This window comes from Phoenix dactylifera, chromosome 13, assembly GCF_051530095.1.
Source record: "Phoenix dactylifera cultivar Ajwa chromosome 13, Ajwa_hap1_PhDact_Kaust_v1.1, whole genome shotgun sequence".
NCBI lineage: Eukaryota > Viridiplantae > Streptophyta > Magnoliopsida > Arecales > Arecaceae > Phoenix > Phoenix dactylifera.
The window spans coordinates 28,592,783-28,619,176 of record NC_143202.1 but is presented as its reverse complement, the minus strand read 5'-3'; the positions used below and the strand labels follow the sequence as shown (position 1 = coordinate 28,619,176).

The 26,394-nt window shown below is 44.7% G+C and overlaps 2 protein-coding genes, 1 long non-coding RNA gene and 1 pseudogene across 8 annotated transcripts; 1 reads left to right on the top strand and 3 right to left on the bottom strand.

Moving 5' to 3' along the window:
- The first annotated feature begins 2,503 nt into the window (after positions 1-2,503).
- On the top strand, positions 2,504-13,749 carry LOC103723839 (uncharacterized). 5 transcript variants are annotated; one of them, XR_606713.5, is made up of 9 exons: positions 2,579-3,844; positions 10,412-10,556; positions 10,690-10,743; positions 10,874-10,965; positions 12,706-12,941; positions 13,080-13,103; positions 13,180-13,253; positions 13,328-13,452; positions 13,537-13,749. XR_606713.5 is itself a non-coding variant. In XM_008814896.5 (8 exons), exons 1-7 carry the CDS (start codon positions 2,895-2,897, stop codon positions 13,423-13,425), a joined length of 1,749 nt encoding a protein of 582 aa, XP_008813118.1. In that variant the 5' UTR covers positions 2,504-2,894; the 3' UTR covers positions 13,426-13,452; positions 13,537-13,749. The 5 variants fall into 5 exon arrangements, 3 of the variants coding, with proteins under 3 accessions (XP_008813118.1, XP_089783021.1, XP_088565707.1); XR_003383024.4 differs by having other exon boundaries at positions 13,047-13,103; XM_008814896.5 differs by having other exon boundaries at positions 2,504-3,844; positions 13,080-13,253.
- Positions 13,750-16,025: 2,276 nt separating this feature from the next.
- Positions 16,026-19,039, bottom strand: LOC103723838 (leucine-rich repeat receptor-like protein kinase PXC1). The gene is made up of 2 exons (XM_039130670.3): positions 17,192-19,039; positions 16,026-16,973 (listed from the first exon to the last, which is right to left on the bottom strand). Exons 1-2 carry the CDS (start codon positions 18,681-18,683, stop codon positions 16,243-16,245), a joined length of 2,223 nt encoding a protein of 740 aa, XP_038986598.3. The 5' UTR covers positions 18,684-19,039; the 3' UTR covers positions 16,026-16,242.
- A 3,766-nt stretch (positions 19,040-22,805) lies between these two features.
- On the bottom strand, positions 22,806-26,392 carry LOC103723837 (uncharacterized; annotated as a pseudogene). Its single transcript, XR_015972618.2, has 4 exons — positions 26,255-26,392; positions 25,952-26,177; positions 25,265-25,781; positions 22,806-23,085 (listed from the first exon to the last, which is right to left on the bottom strand). The product of XR_015972618.2 is annotated as an uncharacterized LOC103723837 (transcript).
- On the bottom strand, positions 23,345-23,736 carry LOC148700313 (uncharacterized). Its single transcript, XR_015972536.1, has 2 exons — positions 23,619-23,736; positions 23,345-23,522 (listed from the first exon to the last, which is right to left on the bottom strand). It is a non-coding gene; the product is annotated as an uncharacterized LOC148700313 (long non-coding RNA).
- Positions 26,393-26,394: the final 2 nt, after the last annotated feature.

The window sequence follows — 26,394 nt, the reverse complement described above, 5'->3', positions numbered from 1 at the left end:
CCACTTGGAGAAGGGCGGCGTTGGAGATGGAGATGCCCACAGGCGATGGACCTCGTCCGTTGGCGATCGTGCGCCCCCACTCGGAGCAGGGCGGCATTGGAGATAGAAATATCCGTAGGTCATCTTTTGCATTCTCCGACCTAAAAATAGGTAAAATATTGAAATTATTTAAAGCTAAAGTGGCGTTCCGTACCTTTTGGAGACATTTTGATGACTACCGAGCTTCGAAATCCCTCAAGACTTGGCTCAGCATCGGATTTCTGAGGTCGGCCTTCTAGGGGAGGCGTTCTGAGCTCGGCCTTCTGAGGGAGGCCTTCTAAGTTTGGCCTTTTGGAGGAGACCTTCTGAGGTCGGCCTTTTGAGCTCGGCCTTCTGAGGTCTGCCTTTTGAGGTCGGCCTTCTAGGGGAGGCATTCTGAGCTCGGCTTTCTGGGGAAGGCTTTTTGAGCTCGGCCTTCTGGAGGAGGCCTTCTAAGGCCAACCTTCAGCGCTCGGCCTTTTGAGGTCGGCCTTCTGAGCTCAGCCTTCTGAGGTCGGCCTTCTGGGCTCGGCCTTCTGCGCTCGGCCTGCTGCGCTCGGCCTTCTGAGCTCGGCCTTCTGTGCTCGGCCTTCTGAGGTCTCCCTTTTGAGGTCGACCTTCTGTGCTCAGTCTTCTGAGCTCGGCCTGCTGAGATCGGCCTTCTGATGTCGGCTTTTTGAGGTCTATCTTCCGAGGTCGTGCCTGCCGAGGTCGTCCTTCCGAGCTCGGTGGGAGCTTCGGTGGTGGCGACGCTCTGCAGGAAAGCGATGTCGTGAGCACTGTCCTGAGGACTTACATCCATGAGGAGGGAGTACATGCTGGTCTCTTACTTGCTGCAGGCCTTGAACGGCCGCAGTGAGCGCTTGGACTTGTTGCACCAACATGTCAAACTGTTCAGGGTGGATCCGCGGAGCTTGATCTCCGGAGACATTGGTGGTGGATTCTGGACTGAGCGGCCAGAACTTGGAGCATGATGCCGGGAGGCATTAGAGGCTCTTCTACTCCTTAGTCTCATGATCACGACTCGGGCCCTTCCTCTAGTCCCAACTGTTGCTGGAAACTAGACATGGGGGTGACCGCGGACCGAGGAGGAGGAGCTCCGGCTGTGGTGCGGCGACGGACGGCTGTCTCCGACATATCTGCAAGAAGCCTGTGGCCGGGAGTTCTGGCATATGCCCTCCGATGCTTAAGTCAGAGAGAGACTTTTAATGGAGAGATATAATAGAGAGAAATGACGTAGGGATGTATTTTTGGCCGGGGAGGAAGAAGTCCCCCCGCTTAAAGCTCCCCCCCCCCTTTTTATAGGAGGTGATATAGCGGTTACATGTGATTGGGCGTGATTATGCGAATCAATGAATTAACGTAAATGGCCTGAGATTTCGGGCTAGCTGGCGATCCGTTGAGATCGTGTGAATTCAAATGTTGACAGCCGTTGAGGCGGAGATCGCGGGATTTGATCCCGGATATGGAGGACTTGATTTTCGGTGGAGTGGGGGGTCGGTTTCTCCCTTTGACTGGGTCTTTCTTGGCCTTGAGTTCGATTGGGCTTAACTCAGCCGAGACCATGCCTGCCAAGGTCATGCCGAGATCGAGGTCGTGAGCTCTGGGGTCGTGGGTGCCGACATCGAGCGCTCTAAGGTCGGACGCTCTGAGGTTGTGACTGCTGAGAGTATGCTTGCTGTCGTCACGTTCGTCACCAGGCTTCGGTGATTTGACCATGTGCTTTGAGTGTCCCATTTTTCCCCCAACAGAGGTGGCAAGAGGGTGTGGGCTCACTGGTAAGCGGTGATGGAGACAATCTCGGCTAACAACGGTGGTTTCCAATGGAAAACAGCGCGATAGATCTTAAAACAAGAGAGGCAAGGCAATATTAGATTTTAAGAGAGAAAGATGATATTTTGGGCTGCAGTGTTTGGGCGGGGTGGCATGCTGGCCACTGGAGACAAGGAAGAAGAAGAGAGGGAGGCCCGGTGATGGATCATTCGAAGTGGATGAGGGGATTTTAAAGATAAAATGGATCAAAATTTGAAACCTAAATTTGTAATATTTAATAAACAAGTAACCCGATCCGCTTTGCTAAATCTAGTTAATAAATAACTAACCCGCTTAATCTATTAACCTATGTAGTCTATTGACCTATATAATCTATATAACATGTTAACCTTAATTTGTATAATATGTTGATCTATATAATTTGTTAACCTATTTAATAGCTTAATCTGCTTAATCCAATATAACTTAATTATTAAATAAATTAGACAGGTCGAGAGATTGGAACTTGAATCCATTTTTTAAATAATTTAAATAAATTGATCTGTTTATGATCCAAGCCTACGTAGCTTAAATTCAAATCTGTTTACTGTAGGTTGTAGGTTGAGCATGGGTGGAGTTGATGAATCGAATCCTATTTTGTCAGATCTGGATGGAGCCAATTTAATTTAATTTTTAAGCAAATACAATATATTCGAGTTACACGGAGGAAAATGGCCTCATTCTTTTTTTTCTTTTTTTTTCTTTCTTTTTTTTTTTTTTTTTGCTCAAGATGGCCTCGTTCTTCCCCGATTTTGATTTTCCCACAGAGAGGGCGAGAGGAAGGGGGGAGGGGGTGTGGGCGATGCTGGGCGGTGGGTATTGCGTTGCGGGGCCCTACGCCCTGGAAACGTGTGCGGTGTTGCTTAACGGAGCCGTCATATCCCGTCACGGTTCCGTAGATAATAAGTCCCAGGCGGCTCCCACCGTTACTCATTTAAGTGGCCTCGCGTGGACGATCCGGCACCCTGCTACTAACGTCGTCTGCCTCCCGTCCCGTCGCGTCTTCCATCCGCCTGGTTCGATCCGGGAACCCTGACCCTAACCCTAACGCCGCCACCGTCCCCATGGCCTCCTGCGACGACGACTTCGCCCTTCTTGGTGACGAAGCCCAGTCCCAGCCCCCGCCTCCACCGCCGCCGCAGCAGCAGCAGGCGGGCGCTTTCGCGGCGGCCCACCGTTACGTGACGAAAGGCGCGCTCCACATCCAGTCCCGCCCCCTACCTCCACTCGCCACCATCTCCAGCCCCAAGAAGGGGGTCGGCGGCGGCGGCCACGACGATCCCGAGGACTTCGGCGAGGCCTTCAGCCAGACCGACGCCTCGAATCGCCCCGGGGGCGCCCCTGCCTTCCCAGAAGTCAGCCCCCACCACCACTGCTTCGCCGACGACGCCAACCCCTTCGGCCCCCCGCAGCCCGACGACGACGATGACGCCAACAACAACCCCGAGCGCAAGTCCCGCGGGGCCGCCACGCCCGCCTCCCGCCCCCTTCCCCACCACCACGGCCCGCCGCCGTCCTCCCGGCCGGACCCCAAACGCAAGGACCGAGACGATGTCAGTGACGGGGAGTCGCCCTACTGCTACAACAGCGCGGCCAAGAAGGGCCGCCACATGTCCTCCTCCGGGGACTACCGCAAGGACCGGGAGGAGTGGAGCGACACGGCCATCGGCAACCTCCTGGACGCGTACACGGAAAGATATGTTCAGCTGAACCGGGGGAACCTGCGGGGGAGGGACTGGGAGGACGTCGCCACCATCGTCAGCGACCGCTGTGACAAGCAGAAGGCCGGCAAGAGCGTGGAGCAGTGCAAGAACAAGATCGACAACCTCAAGAAGCGCTACAAGGTCGAGTGCCAGCGCCTCAGCAGCGGTGGCCTCGCCGTCAGCCACTGGCCCTGGTTCAAGAAGATGGAGCAGATTGTCGGCTCCTCCTCATCCTCCTCGAAGACTGCTGGGGATGAAGACAAGTCCGGCGCCCTAGGTGGCACCGGTGTGGTCACAAGGCAGATGAAAAGGTCCCTGCTTCCTCTTCCCCTTCTATTCTCCATCCTAATTCTATCGTCAATGTTCAGTCCGACTCTTTCTTTCTTCTTGCGCTCTGGCTTGTTTTATGCTAATGCTTAGTGAAAATCCTGCATTTCTTACATGTTACATGGCTTGGTCCTACCCGCCTCTTTCCATCTAAAGAGGACTAGATTCTGATGTTCGATTGAGCTACCAAAATGTATACTCTCTTGAGTATTTCCATTATACCCAGTAAAAAGAAATCATCGTTTATTCTCTCCAGATGAGTTTTGGGCATCAAGTGATCGATAGCTGCATTGAAATTTCTAGGGGCCAGTACGGCCCCTTTCATGAACAAAAGCAGCCTATCTATTCTATCCAATTATTGAGAAGTTATGCAAGTCCCCAGACTATGAATGAATTGGATGTGATAATGATGAATTAATTATGGTGGTTGCTCTGACTGGTTATCAGCAATAAACAGAAGGGTGGATCTTGAACATGCCAACAGAAGATATAGAGAAAATGCAGAACAATCACGCAGCATATGGAAATGATATAATTCATGATGAAGAGGGGAGTGAACATGAGTCATGCTTCAAATAGGAGGGCATATTACTAGCTTCTAGCTAAACAGTGAGTTCTATATTTGGAGGAAGCAGATGGAAGGTCTTTTCATGCAAAAAAATTGCCACGAGTGTGGGAAGCAGCTGTAGCTCAAACAGGATTAGGCAAAAAGAGTGAGGTGGGGTCAAGGGGGAGGGATGGTTAACTCTGAATGTAATACAACTCAGGAATACAGAGATGCTTTAGCCTCTAAAAAGGAATTAATGCAGGGATAGAATGTGAAAATAGAAGTCATAACAATAACCTAGTCACAATTACATAACTAGAGACCAAAAGAATCAAAGAAATTCTAGGCCTTTGCTAACCTGTCTAACTCAACTAGTCCAAAATAATGCACACTAAGATATTTTTTTATTAAACAGTGTAAAAAGAGTAGAGTAGATATTGTGTAGGTTGTTGCCATTTCTGTCAGTTGCTGTGAGCTGATCTGAGAGTATGTTTTGCCTGCATTACTATTGTTGCCAGACATGCTGAGAAGGGAAGAAAGAAACCAGAAAACTAGGAAGAATAATAGAGATTGATAAAGAAAGGGAAGAAAAAGGCAAAACGTGGAGGAGCAATAACATTTTCACATTTGATTGTTGCCAGACGTGCTGCTATTGCCTTCAAAGAAAATAAAAAATGAACTAAGAAGAAGGAAGAAGGATTGTGTTGCTATATCTACTGTATTATGAGAAAAATAAAAGTGAAGAAAGAGTGGATAGATTAAAAAAATCTAGAAGATGTAACAGATAGAAGAGTCAATTAAGAAGAGCAAAAAGGATAGTGGAGGTTATCTTGCTGCCTGATTGATAGAGAAAAGCAAGAGAGAATGTCTGGATAGAAATGAAGATAGTAGAAGGGAAAAGTGAGGGTTTCTGATTGCATACAGAAATGAGAAGGGGGGCAGGGCTGTGTGATAGTGAAAAGGAACTAGATTGTAGTTGTATAGGTTAAAATGTTTAGAGGAAAACATTGACTTTTATTCCCTATAGGTTCATGCATATGGCACATGTGAGCACCATATTATGGTTTTCTTGGGACTGCAAAACATCCACCACATTATCCTTCCTTATAAATTACTTAAATGCATTTTGCATGGCATGTAAATTTTCGTTGGTGTGTGGCATGTTCCGTATAACATTTGTTAATTTCTAGGATCACGATCTATCAAATTTTCCTTTCCTTTCTCCTAATAGAGGGTTTCACAAGTATATATCAAATATGCCTTTTCCTTAAAAAGAATGTAATACTTTGTTTTGGGTTTTTTTCTCACTCTTTCTTTTAAGAGTGAATTGAGAAAAGTGAAATGACTAAAATAGGTCATTTTTGCCATACTAATTATTTCAAACGTGTGGTCAGTTCATAAAATCGTTCATAAAATCACAGAAATCCATTAAACATTGTTGACTCTTGAACCGATCACATGCATTACACTTGCCATTTTTCACTGTATATTAAGGACGACAAAAAACTGACCAGACCCAAAAACCTGACCCAACCCGATCATGTCTTGGTTGTGTTTTTGTTTGGGATTTTTCGTTTTGGATCAGAAAAGGGTCAGATTTTTTTTTTTACCCGAATTTAGATGGCTTGGGCATGGATTAGAGATTTGGCCTGACTCAAATCATTAGGGTATACTTTTGTCTAGGTGCAGTAGTATTTGGTGATGGGCCATAGGATAAGCTTGTGAAGAGTGGTATGTCTCTTCAAAGAGTTGAAATGGAGCTAGGATCACTGTGTCAAAAAGCAGTTTATATTAATATGATAGAATGAAAATTCTATCAATTAGTCATACAGTATTTATCTATAAGACAAATAGAATTCTATTACTTTTATTTAGTCATATCTAGTTCTATATTGTTAGTTATATTAGTTAGAACTAATACTAGATATAATTAATATAACTAATGGTATAGATATAACTATAGAACTATGAACTACATGGTTCGTATTAAATGAATAGCTAATATCTAATCTAAGATACAACAATTTTCTGAATTCCTATACACTATTTTTATTTGTTATACTCTTTTTATTTCTATTATGTGAGCCCGCTTAACCCAGAGGTTAAAGCATCGCATTACAGCTGCATATCTAGCTGCATATGTAGAGGTTGCTCGTGCATTGCATCACACCAGCCATATGCGGGCCTCATGTGCCTGGGGGTTTGCATATGCACACTGCACATGCGCCTGAATATGCACGTGCTCACTACACATGCGCCTGCAAATGCACCTGCACACTGCACATGCACCCACATATGCACCTACACACTGCATATGTACCCGCATATCTTAAGTACTATATGCATCGTCTTTTGTTTATGAAGCATGTGCTTCAAAGTTTATACTTTATTATCGACCTCTAACAATACTTTGTTGCAACTTTACTCTTTGTTGCAAGTTTGAGCATGATCTATACTTTGTAAGATGATATTGTCATTTTATTAGGTTAGCATGTCATGTTATGTTAGCATGCCATGTTATGTTAGAATACGCACTCCAAAGCAAGGTCTGCTATACTGGTCGGTATCATACTATACCGGTATTGCCATCTCGTACCGTACCGCTATTATCGTACCAGTGTTGCTATCTTGTACTATATTAATATTCGGTACGTCTCGCCGTCTCGTACCATACTGTATACCGATATTGTAATAGAATGGTACTAGTACAGGGTCCGGTACTGAGGCTACAAACCTTGCTTCAAAGTCTCAAAAAGTTTAAATGTGCAAACTTAATTTCTTTTTATTTTTCTAAGTTTTCTGATTTGTTTCTAATTTTTTAACCATTTATATACTTTTATATTTTAAATTTAAATATTTAGAAGTGTAATCATGTATGTAGCTGCATATGCGCCCATATACCATGTTTGCGCTGCGCAGTGAATCACACGCATACCGCTTCATTGGCTATGATCTTTTCTTTCAATTATGTGGCAGTTCACCATATGATTGCCTTGGAATGGGTTGAATTGGGCTGGCCCATGTAGAGCAAAGTAATGAGTCAATCTTGTGGATCAAGTTTGGTATGGGAGTCAACCTATGGTTGGGTATGGGTTGATAGGTCCTAATTTGATATCGAGGTTAGGTCAAGGTTGCTTGTGTTATTATTCTTATTTGATTCAAACACAATCCAACCTGATCCATTGACACCCCAACTATATATGACGGGAAGCATTTAAGACCCAATTAGTAGCACCTACAGCTGGAAATGGGCTCGGGCCTGCCCAGGCCCATCAAGCTAGATCAGGCTTCGGGCAAGGCCCGAAAGAGTTCATACTGGGTTGGGGCTTAAATGTAAAGCCCATTTGTTTTTTGGGCCGTGCTCGGATATGTCATTGGCTTGGTCCCGGGCCAAGCCCGATCCCGAACAAAGCTCGAATTCAGCTCCGAATCAATTTATTTTTATATGTTGTTATTTAGAGAGAATACTTTAGCTAAGAATAATGTATCATGTATCATTTACTTATATTATAGGAGAGTGCCTAATTTTTAATTAGCTTATTTACTTGTGAAACAATATTATCAAATATTAAACTTCAATCGGGTTTGGGCCGGACCTATTTTTTGCCCAAACGAGTAATTGGGGCAGGGCTCAGGCTTGGATTATCCAAAAAATTTCAGGTCTAAGCCTAGTCTGACGCCCCCCAAAAAAATTTGGGCCAGGTTTGGGTAGGGGCATAGCCCGACCTAGCCCAACCCACTTCCAGCCCCAGTAGCACACGGGAAATACATTTTAATACTGAATGTCGAATTTTAGTAGACAAAAGTTTCACACTCATTAGGTAAATACTCTTCTGCTCATGGCTTATTGCTCGCTTTTCAAAAACTTCTAGCTCACGCATTGGCTTGTTTCCTTTGTTGTTTCTCTAAATTTGACCATAATGGAAATGATACTGAGGTGGTTACTTCCATTAAATTATCTAGATAATCTATACTTTTTAATTCTTGGAAAAGAATGCCTTGTAGATATTACTATCTGCTTGTGGTTATGGAGCCTCTGTACATCACTGCATTATTTTAACATGAATGTTGCAGACCTCATAAGATTTTGCTTTTCTTGATGTTTTTGGTTGCTCAAGGTTGGCTGGTGTTGTTCCTTTATTTCAAATTTCAATACATGATGACATGTCTGAGTGATTTCTTAAAGGAGAAATGCAAATTTTAAATTTAAAAATAAAGTGGCATGAGGTTAAAGGTTAGATGATTTCTTATTCATGTAATTAATAGATGTCCTAATTAACAATACTCATTATTTTTTAATAATATTTGCTGTTAATCCTTGGGCAATACAATGGCACTTTTGATGTCCATAGTTCAGAGTAACTGTGCTGTTTCGCTATCTTGGCATAATTTCTTTTTTGACTAGAAACAAGGCAAAAGGCTATTCTGTCATGCATTACTCAATGGTCGTACTCTGGCAGCTAAAATTTCAAGCATAATCATTTTGTTCAAGGTGAATTTGGAATGTTGTAAGATAGGTTATGGGAGGTAATGCACCTTGAAAGTCTATGTTAGCCACCTGATTCAGTAATATTGCCTCCGGGATAAATGTAATCTATATGGTTCGCTCAGGTCTAATGGAGTGAGCCAGGGATGGAGTCTGGCTTGGGATGAGATGTTTTCAAGAACTTTCTTTTATCTTTCGTTCCTTTTTGCTCCTTTTGGAAGAAGTTTCCTCTTCTTTACCCTTATTTGGCTAATACTTCTTCCACAACAGGTATTCTTAGTTTTCTTTTGTGGATGTTGTACCATCCCTTGCTTAAACTTGTTGCTATTAGATGTCAATGCCAAACTTATGTCATTCTAAGCATTACAGATGACACTAACTCATATCAGTTTTTGAGTAGACTACAAGTATAGCTATCTGAGTTTTATCTCCATTCTTAGTTATTGAATTTTCAACCTTCAACAGCCCAAACTTATGGTCATTACAGAGGAATTTAAATTGGTCCTTCCTTAAATAAAGTAAAACTGATGCTTAGCTTCTTGTTTGTGAGATGTTTGAAGATAGATGTAATCTGGATTGTTGCAACAGAAGAAGCCTGTATTTGTACTGCACCAACTTTAAGCATGTAGATTTTAGACAATTAGATACGTCCTTGTCTTCAGGTTTATGCCAACTTGCACTCGCTCATTTTTTTTTCCCAGTTCATGTGTTTCATAATATGGTATCTTCCTATCCATGCATTCACTACGCCGCCTACTTTATGATCTTGCTAATGTCGAGTTCTAATGCCGCCGAAGATGTTATCAAGTTTGTGCAGTTCCAGTATACAGTAAATTGTTTTGTTTTCAAAAGACAAGTGATCTTTTGGTCAAACTTGAAGTCAATGGCAGCTGGATTGGCTCACCGGACAAGGGTTGTAAATAGTAACAAGGTGCACATGTTCAGGGACTTTGCTAGGCTGTTTGCTAGCATTAGCCTAGTAGATTGCTCGAGATGGCTACTTTAAGCATGTAATTAGTTCTTACTAGCAGGAAACTTTCACCTAGAGCACCATACCTGCTTCGGAAAATCTGGGAAACTCCAATCTGCACCTGTTTCCTGGGCACTTCCTTGCTCCAAGTGTTCTTAGGATATTCGTTTCCTCAGACCTGCACTATACCTGCTCGTACACCCATTGGCAGTTCTAGCAACTGACAATTAGATATTCCTTGGTCTCTCCTACCGTTGCCAAAGAAAGAAACATGCTTATTTGAAGTGAGATTGCTTTTTTTTTCTTGATTTTAATTTGAGGGAAACATTGATCATGCAATGAGTTCTGGTCATGCCTTGGATGCCTTTCTCATTAGTCTACTAATGCATATGTTGTTTTGGTAATTTCTTTGCAAGATATACATGCATGTGTGTATGTGCGAGCATGTGTCTGTGCGTAGGCATGTTTGCATGTGTCTGTGGGTGTGTGCATGCACACTTTCTCCTAATTTAGGACATTTTAACACAGGATGATAATTGCATGTGCAGATACCCAGCAGCTGCTTCTGGGCCTGTAAACTTAACAATTAACTCGAAAATGAAATCATTAACAAATCCAAGGTGGAAGAGAGTGGTTTTGAAAATTAGTGGTGCTGCATTAGTTGGGGCCGGTCCCCAGAATGTTGATGCGAAGGTAAGTTTGTTATATTCTGTCATACTTGTAAGGCTAAAGTACATAACTGTTTAATCTACCACATAGATACAACTGTACCATGATATACTGCACGAATATAGTCCTGAAGTTGGATTTTGTTCTTTCTCTTCAGGTGACCATGCTTATTGCTAGGGAAATTGCAATGGCTAGCCGTGTTGGTGTAGAGGTATGCTAAATTCTCCTTGGGATTAGATTCTCCTTGAGATTTAGTGGAATGTCAATGGAATTCTCATTCTGTCACTAAGCTTCTCAATTATTCTATTTCATTATGCCATCTGGCTTGTGGTGTTTATTAGGTGGCAGTTGTTGTTGGAGGTAGAAATTTCTTTTCTAGTGACAGCTGGATAGCTGCAACTGGCATTGATAGAGCCACAACCTATCAAATAAGGTAAAACATTTGCTATTGTACTTTTAATGTTAATATTTTTTTTTTTACTTTTTTATGTTGAATTTTTCTGTTATTGTTTGCCGTGCACTTTCATACTATATGCAAATAACTTCTTTATTGACACTGATATTGAGGGAAGTTTGCAAAAAAAGATAATGCTGATTATTTTCCTTTTTTGCAGATTCGGCCACTTGTAGTTATTTATTTTCAATGATAACCTAGTTTTATAATTTTTGGATGCTTTTGCCACTGGCCACAGTGGATGCATTTAGGTGGAGTTGAATGCAAATATTTCTTATAGTGAATGCACTTTTTTTTTGTATGAATGCACATATTTTAATATTGAATTAAATGCACATACTTGTTGAGCACACAATGGGCACTTACGGGTTGGAGCAAATCTGTGCAGCCAGGGGCAAAAGCATCCAAAAAATTTAAGAACAGGTTACCCTTGCAGAAAATAGAAGCGGTCTGGATCTGCAGAAACACAAATAAAGTGGGTGATTTCTGCAAAACATCCTTAGAAAGATGCATGATAAATTAAAAGGGGTGATGAAATTCAGATTTATTATGAATTTATAGTGGACCCATTTATTGTATTCTGAATTATGAGAAGCCAGTTTTAGAATATTTCGCATATTTTTCATGGGCAACGAAATCAATATTACTAAATTTACACCTGATGGCAGTGGCATCACATTACATGTACATTTATTCACAAACTTTATACATATGGACCATGTTTTAAGGTTGACAAAAATAATTAAACAATGGGCAATGTATTATTGCTGTAAATTATTATGTACGCTTGACTTCATTAAATATATCTTACAGTGTCAAATCCTCAATCCCAATCTCATGGTGGATCTCACACTGAGAATTTGTCATGAGGGAGATGTACTGACCATGCATTGAACAATAAACCACGAGGGGACAAGAAACATAGAGTAGTTAGTTTGACATTCAAAGTATGAATATGATTGAAATTGGATGGTATTGTTTACAAGTTTATAGGATTGAATTGCGATAACTGTGGCTATGCACAACCATGAAAAGAGAGGGGGCTTAGGTTGGGGGGGGGGGGTGTTCAAGCTTAAAGATAAACCAGTTTCTGTAGTTGATTAGTAAGATAAATGAATGTATGATATTTGTTGAAAGCAAACTAGTAGAGAGAGAGGAACAAGTTAGACATGGCCACACCAATACCATGGAAGCAACAAATGGTGACAATGGGTATTTAGATGAATAGTAAATGGCACAAGTTGGAAACAACATTAGTGAAACGGTAAAGTTGCTCCATTGTGACCTGGGTGTCATGGGCTCAAAATATTGAATAGCTTCTCCATATAAGATTGCATATATCTGACCCTCCTTAAACTCTACAGTGGTGGTAGCCTCATGCACTAGGATGCCTTTTTTTTAGTTAGAATAACTTGTGCTCCAATCATTGCGAAAAGCTCTAAATATTTATGTGGGTGACTTGAAAAAATGATTCGTCATAATGGAGATTCACAATATGATGAGGCCAAGAAAACAGACCAGTGACATGAAGAATTTGAGAGCAAAGTTGATTGGTTGTAGGGTAATTGATGTCATCCGACAGAAAAGTTTAACTGCAGGACAAATGTATGTATGCCTATTCACTAATGTACTTGAATGTTTTCTGCCAGTGCAATGCTTAGATATGGAAGCTCTCTGGTACCCAGAGAATAGTTAACCTTTTCAGTGTGTGAATTACAGTATGATGGCATCAGTAATGAATGCTATATTGCTTCAAGCATCATTGGAGAAGATTGGCGTCGAAACACGTGTACAGACTGCATTAATGATGCAAGAGATTGCGGAACCATACATAAGGCGACGAGCTATCCGTCATCTTGAAAAAGGAAGGGTTGTTATATTTGGTGGAATTGGTGCTGGGACAGGAAATCCACTTTTCAGCAATGACACAGCAGCTGCCTTGAGAGCTTCTGAAAGTATGTTCTCATGCACATAACAAAAAATACCCAAACTTTAGATATCTTAATTTGAAAGTTTGTGCACGCCCTTACTTTCTCCTCCTTGACTCACCTTGGTGTCAGGGAAGGTATTCTGATGTATTGTCTTTGGGACAGTTAATGCAGATGTTGTTCTAAAAGGTACTACTGCCGATGATGTTTATGACTGTAATTCCAGAAACAGCAATAATGTTGCATTTGAGCACATTTCATTCAGGGAATTGGTTTCTAGAGGCTTCACCGCCATGGATATGACAGCAATTACATTTTGCGAGGAAAACAACATTCCAGGTTATTTTTCTTCCCTCTTATTCTGTTTCATATTTGAATCTTAACAACAGTGTGGTCTTATTTTTGTCTTGCAGTTGTTCTCTTTAATCTGTTGGAGCCTGGAAACATTTCAAGTGCACTATGTGGGGACCAAGTCGGTACTCTAGTTGACCAGACCGGGGGAATTAGCTGATGGTATATAATTCTTTGCCTATCAAAGGTAAACTTGGAAATCCATGTAATCATCGAGCCATTTTTCACAGCAAGTTCATTTTATGCTTCCGACTTTTTGTCTGTGCTTCAGGTTACACGGGCTTCTTTGTCTGTCTGTCTCATGCTTCCATCATGAGTTAAGACAATGATTGTGTCAGAGAGAGATTGGCAGATACAAAATTGTCACCTTTGTGCAATGTGATAATTTTGTTGCAGGTTGTACGAATATGTCAACTTATGTTAAATTCCCACCACCACCAAGTTTCTGGTGAAAATAAAGTTTTATTGCACTGTGTTTATTAAATTTTGTTGTAAATTATTTTAGTGTATGGTACAAACTGGTTGATCGGGAGGAGCCCTAGACAGAAACAGTAAATGTTAAAGTCTCCTGGACTTCTTAAGGATGGATTAGAAGTATGGTTCTTTTTCAGTGGGGTTGATTTCATGTACCTTCCTTTAAATTCCTTTCTCGTGTCTGGATGTCTGTTTTCTAGGTGAGAGTCTCTCGTGTCTGGATGGTTGTTTTCTAGGTGAGAGTCCTGTTAAAATCCTTCATCCAGGAAATTTAGCACAAAAGCCAACTGATAAATCTGCCACGCTGGGGCTGCATCAGGAACGAAAATTTTAGGATTTAAATTACCCCAGTAAGTTGAAGTTTTGTTTTGAGCCTAAAATCATGCATTCTAAATTATTTGAATCCGGAAAATTGTAAAGGGACTATATCTCTCTCAAAAAAAAAAACAAAAGAAAAAGGAAAAATGAGAAAAATATTATTCTTATGTGAATAGAAAAAACATTTTTAAAATCATTAAAATATTATTTTTATGTGAATATATTTTGGTCGAATGGTTTTGCTGACTGATGGTTCCTCCACAAGGTTGTGCTCATGCAGTGAGTCGAATATCAAGTTGTTGGCAGACTGGTTTACGGGCCGGATCGGGCTGAGTTCGGGTTGGCCTTAGCTATGTGGCCCAGCCTTGCCTTCAAGCCTACTTCTCAGGCCTGACCCGCTATTTATCGGACTTCAAGAATTTGGGCTGGGCCTCGGGCTTTCTGGACCACTTTTTTAGTTTCAAAAATGGAGGTGGAGGTGATGTGTATGAGATTCCAATAACAAGCGGTAATGGGCCTTCGTGCAGCGGAGAAAGTGCTGGGGAAGATGGTAGTAGTCATGAAGGAGCCTCGGATGGTTGAGGGGGCGGAGGGGGAGGCGGTGGCCGTCATGGAGTTTCACATGGTTTTGAGGATGGCTGAGGCAAAGGCCTAGGTGGGGGTAGTGACTAATATTGGTAATGGGGCAAAGCTGGCAGAGGAGAGGGTTGTGGTGGTGATGTATGATGGCAAGGGTGTGGAGGTGGTGGAGGTGAAGGTCATGGTGATGGCTCATAGTGGACTGGTGGTGGTGGAGATGGTGACGGCGGGCAACAATGGTGAGGGGGATGGTTGAGAAGCATAGCATACCGGTGTTGACAGGGGTTGAAAAGGTGGTGGCGGGACGTAATATATAGGTGGTGATGGTGGCGACGACGATGGTGGCGGTGGCTATATGTATGGAGGATAATGGTAGCGAGGGTGGCTCAATACATAAAAGTGGAGAGGAAGAAAAAATTAGAAGGTGGAGGTGGTAAGATCATCGGAGGTGGTGGCGTTGATGGGTAACAATAAACATGAGGTGTTGCTGAATTAGCCGTTGGAGGTAGTAAATGAGGTGGAAGAGACGGCAAAAGTTGAGGTGGTGGTGGTGGTGGAGACGGGTAAGGAAGCGACGAAGCATCATGCGGGTTGGGAGGTGGTGGAAGTAGAAAATGGAACGACGGCAATGGTGGCGGCGAGTTGGGTGGTGGAAACCTAACATAGTAGATGGGTGAAGGTGACGAAGGCGATGGCAAAGAAGGCAGCAGCAAGGATGGGGATGGAGAAGGTAGAGAAAGGATGCTGGCAGAGAAGCAGATGGTAGCAGAGGGGAAGACAGTGATAGAGATGAAGGTGGTGGTGGTGAAGAAGGCATTGGAAGATATAGAGATGGGGACAGCAGCTGTGATGGTGGAGAGTAAACGGGCGGCAGTGGCAGCGAGTAAACTGGAGGTGAAGGCGAAAACACTGATGGAGGGTTTTAGCCGGAAAAAAAAAAACATTGATGGAGGCGGCAAAAGAGAGTGAGCATTGACACCTTCCACATTAATAACTATTCAACAGCATATGATAACACGTAACCATCTAATGAAAGTCTAGCCGGATTTCAATTGTTAAATTTTGCAAATTTGATAATTTGGTTGAACTAAATTGAAGTTCAGGATAAACATGATAATGCCACTTATGTCCTTAGTTTAAAGACAACCAGTGTTGCCAGGCTGCGGTTTCCTAATTCTAGCCCAATAAATTAGTAATTACGTGAATTTGTGAAACAGCAAGGTCAAAAGCGAGCTATTATGTGCATACCTAAAGAAGCAAAATAAAATATAACAAAAAAATGTCATTTCGCTTTCAGTTAAAACTATGGGGGAAGTCGTTCAGTCCAAAAAAAAAAAAAAAAAAAGTTAATAGTGAAAGTCCAACCAAATCGTTTGCTCCAAGTAGCCGTAGTTGCAGAGTTCTGATGCAGTTTTTTTTTATATATATATAGCAAATTGAAGTCAGAAACCTTGGTTCAAGGTAAAGCATTCCATAGAGGACAGGGCTGGTTGATAACCAGATGGGCAACGAAAGCAAGAGACGACATTTTCTCGAGAGGCGGCACTGCTCCCCATTATGACAAGACGGCAAAACTGCACGGATGGATGGAGAGATGGAATAGAGTTCAGTAGCTGAGGCGACCGTCCTCGGTAGCGGTGGCGATCGAAGGCGAGAAGGAGACGCGAGACTCGTCGAAGTCCTCCTCCGGGAGCGGCGACTGCTCCACCCTGATGTCCTCGATCATCTTGACCACCTCCGACATGGCCGGCCTCCGGTCGGGCTCGTGGGCCACGCAGGCCAGTCCCACGTGGAGCATGGCCACCATCTCCTCCTCGATGTTCTTGTACCGCAGCAGCTCGGCGTCGAACACCTCCGCCGTCCACTCCTCCCGCACCACCGACCGCACCCATTCCGGCAGGCTGACGCCGATGATGCCGTTGCTGCTGCTATTAGTAATGTTGTTGTCATCATTAGGATGATGATGATGAGAATCAGGAGCAGGAGGAGGAGGGTGGGGGGCCGGCGCCCTCCCCGTGAGGACCTCGAGGATGAGCACCCCGAAGGCGTAGACGTCGGCCTCCTGGGAAAGGCGCCTGGTGTCGGTCTGCTCGGGTGCCCGGTAGCCCCCGAGGCGGGCGGTGGCGTGGGCCGGGCTCAGCAGCAGCGCCAGCCCGAAGTCGGCCACGCAGGCGGCGCCGTTCTTGTCCAGCAGCACGTTGGAGGATTTGACGTTGCCGTGGGGGATCTTAGACGACACATACTCCTCGTGGATGCACGCTAGCCCCCGCGCCGCCCCCAGCACCAGGCTTATCCTGGTCGTCCAGTCCAGCGGGATCCTCCCGGGACCCCGATTGCCTATAGAGAGTGCGTACGATTGATCAAGGAATTCAATTTAACGGGAGAGGAGAGGATGGGATGTGGTCGATCTAATTTAGACCATCCATTGATGATTAATGATGGATGATGATGAAGACGTCAATTAATTATTAACCGCCGCCGCCGCCGCCGCCGGCAGCAGAAGCAGCAGCGGCAAGAGGTATCGTAAGGTAAGTTACGGAAAAGTGAAGTGGTACCATGGAGGCGAGAGTGGAAGCTGCCGTTGGGGAGGTAGTCGTAGATGAGGAGTTTCTCCTGCCTGGCGTAGTAGTAGGCCCGGAGGCGGACGAGGTTGGGGCGGCGCAGCCGACCAATAAGGTCCATGTACTTGTGGAAGTCGGCGCGGCAGCAGGGGTTGGCATCCTTGAGCCGCTTCACCGCCACCATGCACCCGTCCTCCAGCACCGCCCGGTACACCGTCCCCAGGCTCCCCTTCCCCAGCATCTCCGCCGACGCCCGCAGCAGCTCCTCCAGCTCGAAACGCTTGCTTCCACGCTTTCTCCTCCCCCTCTTCCCCCCGCTGCCGTCCTCCTCCACCTCCTCCTCTTCAAAGAACACCAGCTTGCTCTGCCGCGCCGCCGCCTCGTCACTCTCTCCGCCATCGCTGTCTCTGCCGCCCTTTTTCCTTTTCTTCTCTTCCTCCGCCGCCTCCAGAGTGGAGGGATGGTCGCTCTCCCTGCCATCGCCGCCTATCTTGCTGCCATCCTTGTCTTCCAGGTGCCTGATGCAGCAGCGGAATCCACACAGCAGGGACAGGGCCACCAGCAGGAACACGGCATTCCCGACGGCGATGCCGACGATCGTGCCCCTGCTCAGCCCCTCTCCGTTGCGCCTTCCTCCCTCTCCTCCTCCGCCCTCCATGACGGCGCCGGCGTTAGAAGAGGCGCTCGGTCTGGTGCTGGGGTTGGAGGGCACCACCGACTGAGGAGAGGAGGAAGAGGAGGGAGGAGACTCGCGCGGCATGAATGAGCAGGGCGGCAGTGGAGGGGTGGGCCCGCAGAGGCCCGCGTTGCCGGCGAAGGAGGCCGCCCCGAAGCGGGTGTGCATGCCGTCGGGAACTCTCCCGTAGAGATTGTTGTTGGAGGCGTTGAAGTCCACGAGGCGGGGGAGGGCCGCGGACAGATCCGGGAGGCGGCCAGAGAGGAGGTTGTTCTGGAGGCGGAGGGTGAGTAGGCGGGTGAGGTTGGCGAGGGCGTCGCCCGGGATGGGCCCGCGGAGGTCGTTGCTGGAGAGGTCGAGACGGAGAAGGCGCGTGAGGCGGCCGACGGCGGGCGGGATGTCCCCGGAAAGGTCGTTCTGGGAGAGGTAAAGGAGCTTGAGGTTGGGGAGGGCGGGGATGAGGGGGAGGAGGGTGCCGTTGAGGCGGTTGCCGTGGAGGTCGAGGCGGCGGAGCTGGTCCAGGTGGGAGAGCGGGGCAATGGGGCCCCGGAGGTCGAGGAAGGGGAGGGCGAGCGACGTTACCCTCCCGCCGGAGCAACCGACGCCGCGCCACCGGCCGGTGCAGGCGTCGGGAGTGCTCCAGTTAGCGGCCAGGTTACCGTGGGTGTCGGTGCTTGACCGGAAGATGGTCAGAGCGTCCGTGTCGCTGGGCTGGGGCTGTTGCTGGGGCTGGGACCGGGGCCCGGGCCCCGCCACCGCCATCACAAGGGGAGAAGATAGCAGTAGTACCAGTAGGAGAGACGAAGTCATGAAGAAAGGCGAACGAGACGGAGAAGTGGGAGTGGGAGTGGGAGTGGGAGGGACCAAGGCTAAGACCAAGGAGCGTATAAACTTTTCTTTGTTTCAAGTTTCAAAACAAAGAAGAAAGGAAGGCCACGTCTGCTGCTCTTAAAAAAGCCTACCATTGGAGAGAGACTGTTCTATGGGGCTCTCGCCATCTATCCAACAACTTTGCTGTTGCCGCTGCTACGCCGGTAAGGCTGCAGGCATTGTTATCTGGGGATCTTGGACTCTTGTGTTGCTGGGGATTCGTTACCTTGCTTAACTGATCCCTTTTATTCTTAAAAGAAGAAGAACGGTAGGAAATCCTTGCTTCACTAATGTCTGCTCTTCTCCCTCCCGCCAGTGGGGCTTATGATTAGAAGTCACGAAAAGGAATGGTCATGAGTGAGGATGATGAATTATTAGAGAAGAAGTGTCGTCCGGTGAAATGATGATGCCACTCCCTGCCACCTTTTCTCTTCCATTGTTACCAGCGCATCATATTCCCTCGCCTGCTAGTGCTAGGGCGTGCTGCTTTACACATCCCTTCTGTTCTCTCTTTTCGCCATACGCTTAACCTGGCCGCGTCTCTGTCCTTCGATGCTATTTTGTAGATTATGAAGGCCTATTTATTTAAACTAAGCAGTGTTTATTGTCCAAGAAAAACATTTCATAGCCGCCACCCGCAACTTCTTATTTATATATCACTCCCTACCTCATCTTACACAAAAAAAGGAGAAAAAAAAAGAAGACTAAGGTTAAAAGTTAAAAGCTCTCAACCAAGGATGCACCTTAATTACCTGCTACGCCAGTCGTACAATCTGTAGAGGTTATATCTACAAGAGATACATAAGCAAGTCGATTCATTCAGTGGTATAACGAGACAGAAAAGACCGTTTCGATCTCCGCTCCGCCCGTCTGCAGTGATCGGTAAGCTGGCACATGGATCCTGCCACTATCGCCGCGATCTTCGTGTACTGCGTAAATCCCCAACAGCCAAGAAAAGAATGTTGAGCTGAGTAAGGCGTAGATTGGTGCCTGGCCATACGTACATTAGCAAACTGTTCGTACCTCTAATTATTGAACAGGAAGTAGACGAAATTGTGATCGTGTATTGCTCTATAGAACGCTGACTGAACCCACTTCAATCGTTTGCTATTAACAACCAGCATTCATTGATACTGAAGAATAAAATGGAATGGCCGTGGATGGTACCGGCCAACTCGGTGCCCTGCTGCTACCGTACCATAAGCGACAAAAGTAGGGAGGGAGCAGCGCCGCGGTTTCCGCCTAACCAACCGCGAAAGCAACACATGCCATCGGGCACGCGATGGGCCAACAGGTTACTGGCCGACACGCTTCCCACGCACAGCCGAATGGGGTCGGGGGGTGGGGGCTCGCTGCTCCACGCTCGCTCGCACGCTCAATCGAGAGGACGTGGGCCGGGGGACACGGGCCAAGCGTCGTACCCTTCTCATTGCCCTAGGAGATAAAGCAGGGAACAAAAGGACAAAGGAAAGATTCGAAAGATACGCGAGCGAGCGAGCGAGAAGGATGGGTCGGATCATACGTGTCTGATTAGCTTTTCCGGATCCCGCGATTAAGCTTCCGACTCCATGCAACGTCCTCGTTCTCAAAAGGCGGTGCCCTGCCAAGTCCAGCGTCGCATGGTATATAGGTCATCGACTACCCACACCTCAGGGGGTAGTGCTGGTTTGATGATGATCGTGGTCTCAAGCTAGAGGTGGGATGCGTCCTGCTACCGGGGGTTTGAAACCAGCTGGCCTCCATTGCCGAATTTGCCGGTTTAACGTCCACGGAAACACTTCCCAGAAATAACGAGCCTTTTCTGCCCCATGTTGTTGGCCTCCGCGGATCAGGTCCACGGCTAGTTGGATCACGACCATTTCCCAGAAATAACGACCCTTTTCTTGACCTCTAATATGGATCGGGAGCGCCGCTAATTTGCTCATGGACCATGTTCGCGCTCATGTTCACTCTAAACGTACAACGCGCCGCCAGGGGTTTGAGACGAGGTGGCCTCTAACCTGAGGTTCGGACGATTGCTTCCCTCGCCTTTGCCAGTAGTAACATCCCAGAAATGCCGAGCCTCTTATAGCAAAGCTCGACCTCCCTGTGCTCCAGAGCATGGTAGTCGAAGCATCCATGAGGGAGCAACCTGATCCCCTGGCAAAAAAAATGAAGAATAACCATCGATCTGGATGCCGCTGGTTGCTTCACTTCATCCAGACTCCTCTAGTAATAAATATTGATTTATTTTTTTTATTTGCATCTATTTCTATTACTTTATTTTCGTTGCCGCACAATCTCCTGCGCCTCTGTTTTGCTACTTACGATAGTGGAAGATAAAACTAATTAATAATCAACGCAAAGACTACGGTAAATTTTCCTAGAGCCATTTACTACAGGCATCAGAAACTTCGCTATGACCAGGAGAAATCAACCTCATAATTCCCAGCCATGGGCAACCCAAAATGATTAATATGGACCAGGCAACGCTCCAACATAGCCAACCCTATGAAGCTCCGCCGAAGCCATCATAACCATTTGGAAGGAGCAGGGCAAACCCATCTGTTCCAGGTGCGGATACCATACCAGAGTGATAGCTGATGCGAGAAATAAAGATGGTAGAAGTGAGGACATACCAACATGAAGCTTACGAACAGCTAAATCTCCAAAATGAAAACCCTCCGGATGAAGGTTCAGCAGAATTATCAATAAAGGTCACTTGCCGAAGCCATCTCCCGCATTACACTGAGAATCGGCCACCAAAAGAATCCTTCTTTATGGACAGAAAACTCGCCCGAACATCCACCACTGATGTCAACTCCAACAGGAATATCTGAGCCCAAAGATAATAACAGGATAACTGTCCCCATCAAAAAGATCAAAAGGACAACTGGCCAAGAACTAGTCTATATAACTATACAACATCCATAAGGTGTTGCTCGCTTGCAAGGAAAGTCACAAACCCATCAAAGTACTACAGTGGGATATGTTTATTTCAGGTTACTTTACAACTCCATTATACATATATGATTATTTCAGGATCCTTTACGATTTCATTATATTAAAAATTACAAGAACATGTAGAAGATGAAGCTAAGCCTTTTATTTCTCTATTTTCTTAGTCTTACTAAGATCTTTAATTTTTTTTTTAACTTTCAGAAAAAAGATTTGTTTTTGATAAGACCTTTCACCTGTATTTTTCTACCTCCATTTAAATCAATCTTAATTAAAACCACTATAAGGAATAAGAAAACATGTCTGAATTATTTCTGTTTCTAAAATCAAATTATTTACATACTTTTTAGAAATATGAAACAGCATGCTTTTCAGCAAAAAAACAAAAAAAAAGAAAAGAAAAGTTGAGAATTGAATATGACTATGACTAACCTCCAAAGGTTCATGTGTAAATATTATTGAGAATTGTAAGGTGAGATACTTCATACAAAGATATTTTCCCTTGTCCGCAAAGACTAAATTTTGATCCGAGAATGTTTTTGCACAATATTTCATAAAAAATTGTTTTCCAATTAAATTGTTTAATGTAATACCATCGAAACAAATCTCTAGCCATATACGTAAAATCACTGGGACCATAGTAGATTCGGTACTCATCAAATAAATACCTGATACAAGAGAATTTACCAATGCTCCTATTAATGGCTACCACTGCAAAAAAAAAAATGCTGTCTAAATGCTATTTTGGTCCTCAAACTGAGACTCTTGATAAATTCATTCACATACTTTACATGTTAGCCACATTTATTGGGATGCACATGCTATCTGCTATGAATTTAAGATGTGCTTGGAAATTGGTCTTAGAGTGCTTTAAACTGGTTCAAGACTTAATTTGGGGATGAAGTTAAACCTTAATCCTTTAAAGGCAAGATAATTGATTCCAAACAATGTTATACTATTGCAATATATGATAATAAAGCGATAGAAAATGTAAAATCCACTTGAAAGACATACAACCCTTTTTACATGAAAAGTCCAAATGTGGTTTAGAATTGTTTAATTAGGCACATAAATCTTGATGTCATGGATCTCGACCATCTTACACATTCAAATGAGAGAGAGAGGTTGGATAAAGCAAAGCAGCAAAGAGCATTGAATTTGATATATGCAGTAATTTACAAGTATGAAAAGGGTAACAAACCAGGAAACAACTTCGGCAAGTTTCAAATTGGACTACAGTGGCGTTGAATTGACTATTGCCTCTAATATTCTCTTGTACAAGTTCTCCTCTGAAATCCATATTGAACTCTGCTGACGCAAAAGCTCTTCCTCTTCAGTCTTCTGTGGTTCCTTCCATTTTCTCGTTTGCCTTCCAACTTTCCAATTTCTTACCTCTTTCTTTCAACTGTTGTCAGATGAACATGAAATCAAAGAATGTGAATACCTACTAATTTTAAATGCATTGTGCCTAGCAAAATATAAATCACCTAATATGCAGGTGGAATTCATCAAATCCTAATATCGCAGAGTCTCGGTTAATCTGAATTTTAAAGATTAATAAGTTTGATGAGCCCACAGTTGTTACCTATGCAGTAGCTTTCATCTCAATTAGTCAAACTTAGATGAGCACATGACCAAAGCAATAACAGGTATAGAATACAATATCACCTTTTATGAAAAAAAATTGGGAATCAGGTATCAAAATTGTTTTCCAGCCATATAGAAGAAAAACAGAACCACCACCACCATTTCCGAAGTCAATAGCCATAATCTCCTCTGATACTTTGTATTTATTTCAACACTCCGACAATACTCATTGAAGTCTGGTGCATGCAGACAATCCTGAAATAATGGTGCATGCAGACAATCCTGAATTAATGAACTTCCTACAATTATTTCAATATGAAGATGGTTGAGTTCATCAAGTAGCTAACTTACCAAAAGCAGCTACCAAGGAGAGAGGAGGAAAGAGGGAGAGCACAATTGAAAAGACCGTTCTTGACAAAATAACCCTAACATTTGAGAGAAATGCCCACAGCTGACAAGCATCAGTACTCCTATGTATACTGTACTTAATCCTATGAACTATGCACTTACGACCTCGAACCTTATGGTGATACAATCAATTTCAAAACCATTCTCTCCTACATAAAGACAGTTCGGACATCCTTTTTGACATGGTAAAACTAGAAGGGGCTGAGCAGCGAACGGATGAATTCGAGCTATAGGAGTTCCATGAATTGTGAACAAGCTAAAGAGAATCGATTAAGATGATATGAGCATGTACAATGATTAGTTGAGAACAGACTAATGGAGGATTAATTCACATGATACAGGGGTTGGTTTTATTTGAACATAGCCCTCTGTTTTTTTGTTTGCTCTTGGGGGTCCTCATGACCCTCTGGATGTACCAGAATCCCTATTTAAGGTACTAGAATCCCTATGTAAGGATGTACGAAGGGAGGGAAAAACCTAAGATGGCATGGATGGAAGTTACAAAAAAAGATCTATGAAAGCTCGCGATAACACCAAAGTAGGCCAATATAGAAATGACTAGTGAACAAGGATTCAGGACACCAATCCAAATTCCGATGGTTTGGGCGAGTCTAGATCATGGCGGTCATGGTTATGGTTACCGACACTTCTCAGCAATCTGGATCTTAATCCTTCTGGAGCACTGCTCCCACTCCCAAACGTGAATCTAGCCCTCTGTGGCCACAACTATTTGCAATTCAGGCTAGACAGAATCTGCATCCAGGAGCAAGAGTCCATGTGTACTCCCCCAATGCTTTAGATAATGTCTTTCATAGAGAACAGCAGAATACTCAAACATCTCATTCTCAGGGTCTCCACTTACTTTTAACAACATAAAATGAAATCTGATCCCCTTACAACATCTATAAGGTGGACCATAAAAGCAAATTTAGCACAAGCTATGCAGCATAAAGAATCTGGGGAATATGAAAAATGCAAAACATATGATCCAAAACCTATCTATTTGTCTGAAAAAAAAAGACCCCTAACCCTGTAAGTTGAGATGCCTGGAGTGGGCAGGGAGGAGAGAGCAGGTGTACAATTGATGGTACGAACAGATTTCAATGAAGCTCGTAGTTCAAATCAGGATAAGGAATGAAAGCATGGAACAATTCAAGGGCAGGATTACCACTACGATATTAGAGCAATCCATAAGTTCCTACACAAATCGATAGATTATCTGATTTAATAGCATTTGGAGGTATCTTCTGGAGGGATTTCAACTGAAATAGCCGTATACATCAGGCAGTCTTGCTGAGACAGAAGTGATCGAGAACTATACGATTGAGATGGTAGAGACACGAGCGGCGAAAGCCATGAGGAGGTGCATGCGACTACGAGTAAAGGAGAGGGGCTGATATGGGACGAACCTTTCAGCATAACGGATGAGATCCCGAAATCGAAATTAAGATAGTGAGTGCCTGCACAGAATACATTCCCTTCATTTATCACTCCAAGAGATGTCTAATTTCATATCCATAATCAATCTAATCCAAATATATTAAAAAAGAAAAAGTAATTCGATTCAACTATTAGGACTGGGGACGTACTAGAGTTTGGCGGAACTCCTCCTGGAAGGCCTCGCGCTCGGCTGCGCGGGTCTGGGCCCGCGGCGGCGGCCTTGGCGGTCTTTCTCTCCTCGTTGGCGAGGCGGGCGGCCTCGCGGCGGGCGTCGTCCTTGCGTTGGTGCTCCTGCCGCTGCAGCTCCATCTCGTAGGCGTGCTCCCCCCGCAGCCGCTTCACCTGCCTCTGCAGCCTCATCTCCGCCTCCCTGGGGCCGCCCGCCGGCGTCCAGCTCCCCAGGAACTCGCACGGCTTCGAGAACTCGTGCGGGGCCGCGGAGGTCTTGTGGGAGCGAAGAGGCTGGGCAATGAGAGGCCGGAGGCCCGGAGGAGAGGACCGGCGAGGGAGTGGCGGAGGACCCGAGCAGTGGCCAACCGTGTAGTTGACGAGAGGCGGGCCAGACCGGTGGCTGGGCAGCTGCGCCAGGAGTGCCAAAAAGAAAATAAAGTAGCTGTACCCGCCCTTTCGGATTAGGGTTGGGTTCAGGTTGTAGTTGTATGCCCCCTGTCAATTTAATCACGTTTTAGAATTATCCTCGTCAATAATTCGCTATGGTTAGCTGCTCGTTAGTCGTTATAGTTTCTTAATGTATCAAAAATAATTTGTAATTAGTTAAAAACAATAAAATAAAGAAAGGCAAAGGAAAGAAATAAAAAAGAGGTTGCAACATACACCTCTTTCGAACTGATTATTCGTGCTGATAGCCTGATATATGCCATAAAGCCAACTTTTACGAGGCATGAATTTGGGTTAACAAGAGAAAACACTCCTATTAGGCAGCGGCAGTATATCTTCATTGCACTTGCACTCCTAGTTGCCTTTTTATTTCCGGCGCTGGCGCGTTGCTCTGAATTTCCTCCATGCTGATCTTAATTTGGCTGTCATAAACCATTTGATCACCTAAAAAGCATAAAGCTGGATAAGCAACGTTCGTGCCGTAAAGAGCTTGATTACAGCAATTACAATGAGGCACGTACAGCATTGTCAAGCAGTGCTCCTGGCCCAACAGGTTTCAACGTACAGAATTGTCGGGCGATCGTTGTACAAACTGCAGCGTTTAGCTGTCATCCGTCCATTTGATAAGAGGCCTGCTAAAAAGTTCGGTTCTCAACCCAAG

Excerpts from the sequence above, each read along its gene's own strand:
- LOC103723839 (XM_008814896.5), top strand. The coding sequence starts at position 2,895 with ATGGCCTCCTGCGACGACGACTTCGCCCTTCTTGGTGACGAAGCCCAG. Across the intron at positions 12,942-13,079 it reads TGCCTTGAGAGCTTCTGAAA|TTAATGCAGATGTTGTTCTA; the intron begins GTATGTTCTCAT and ends TCTTTGGGACAG. Across the intron at positions 13,254-13,327 it reads CGAGGAAAACAACATTCCAG|TTGTTCTCTTTAATCTGTTG; the intron begins GTTATTTTTCTT and ends TTTGTCTTGCAG.
- LOC103723838 (XM_039130670.3), bottom strand. The coding sequence starts at position 18,683 with ATGACTTCGTCTCTCCTACTGGTACTACTGCTATCTTCTCCCCTTGTG. Across the intron at positions 16,974-17,191 it reads CTTCCACTCTCGCCTCCATG|GCAATCGGGGTCCCGGGAGG; the intron begins GTACCACTTCAC and ends CACTCTCTATAG.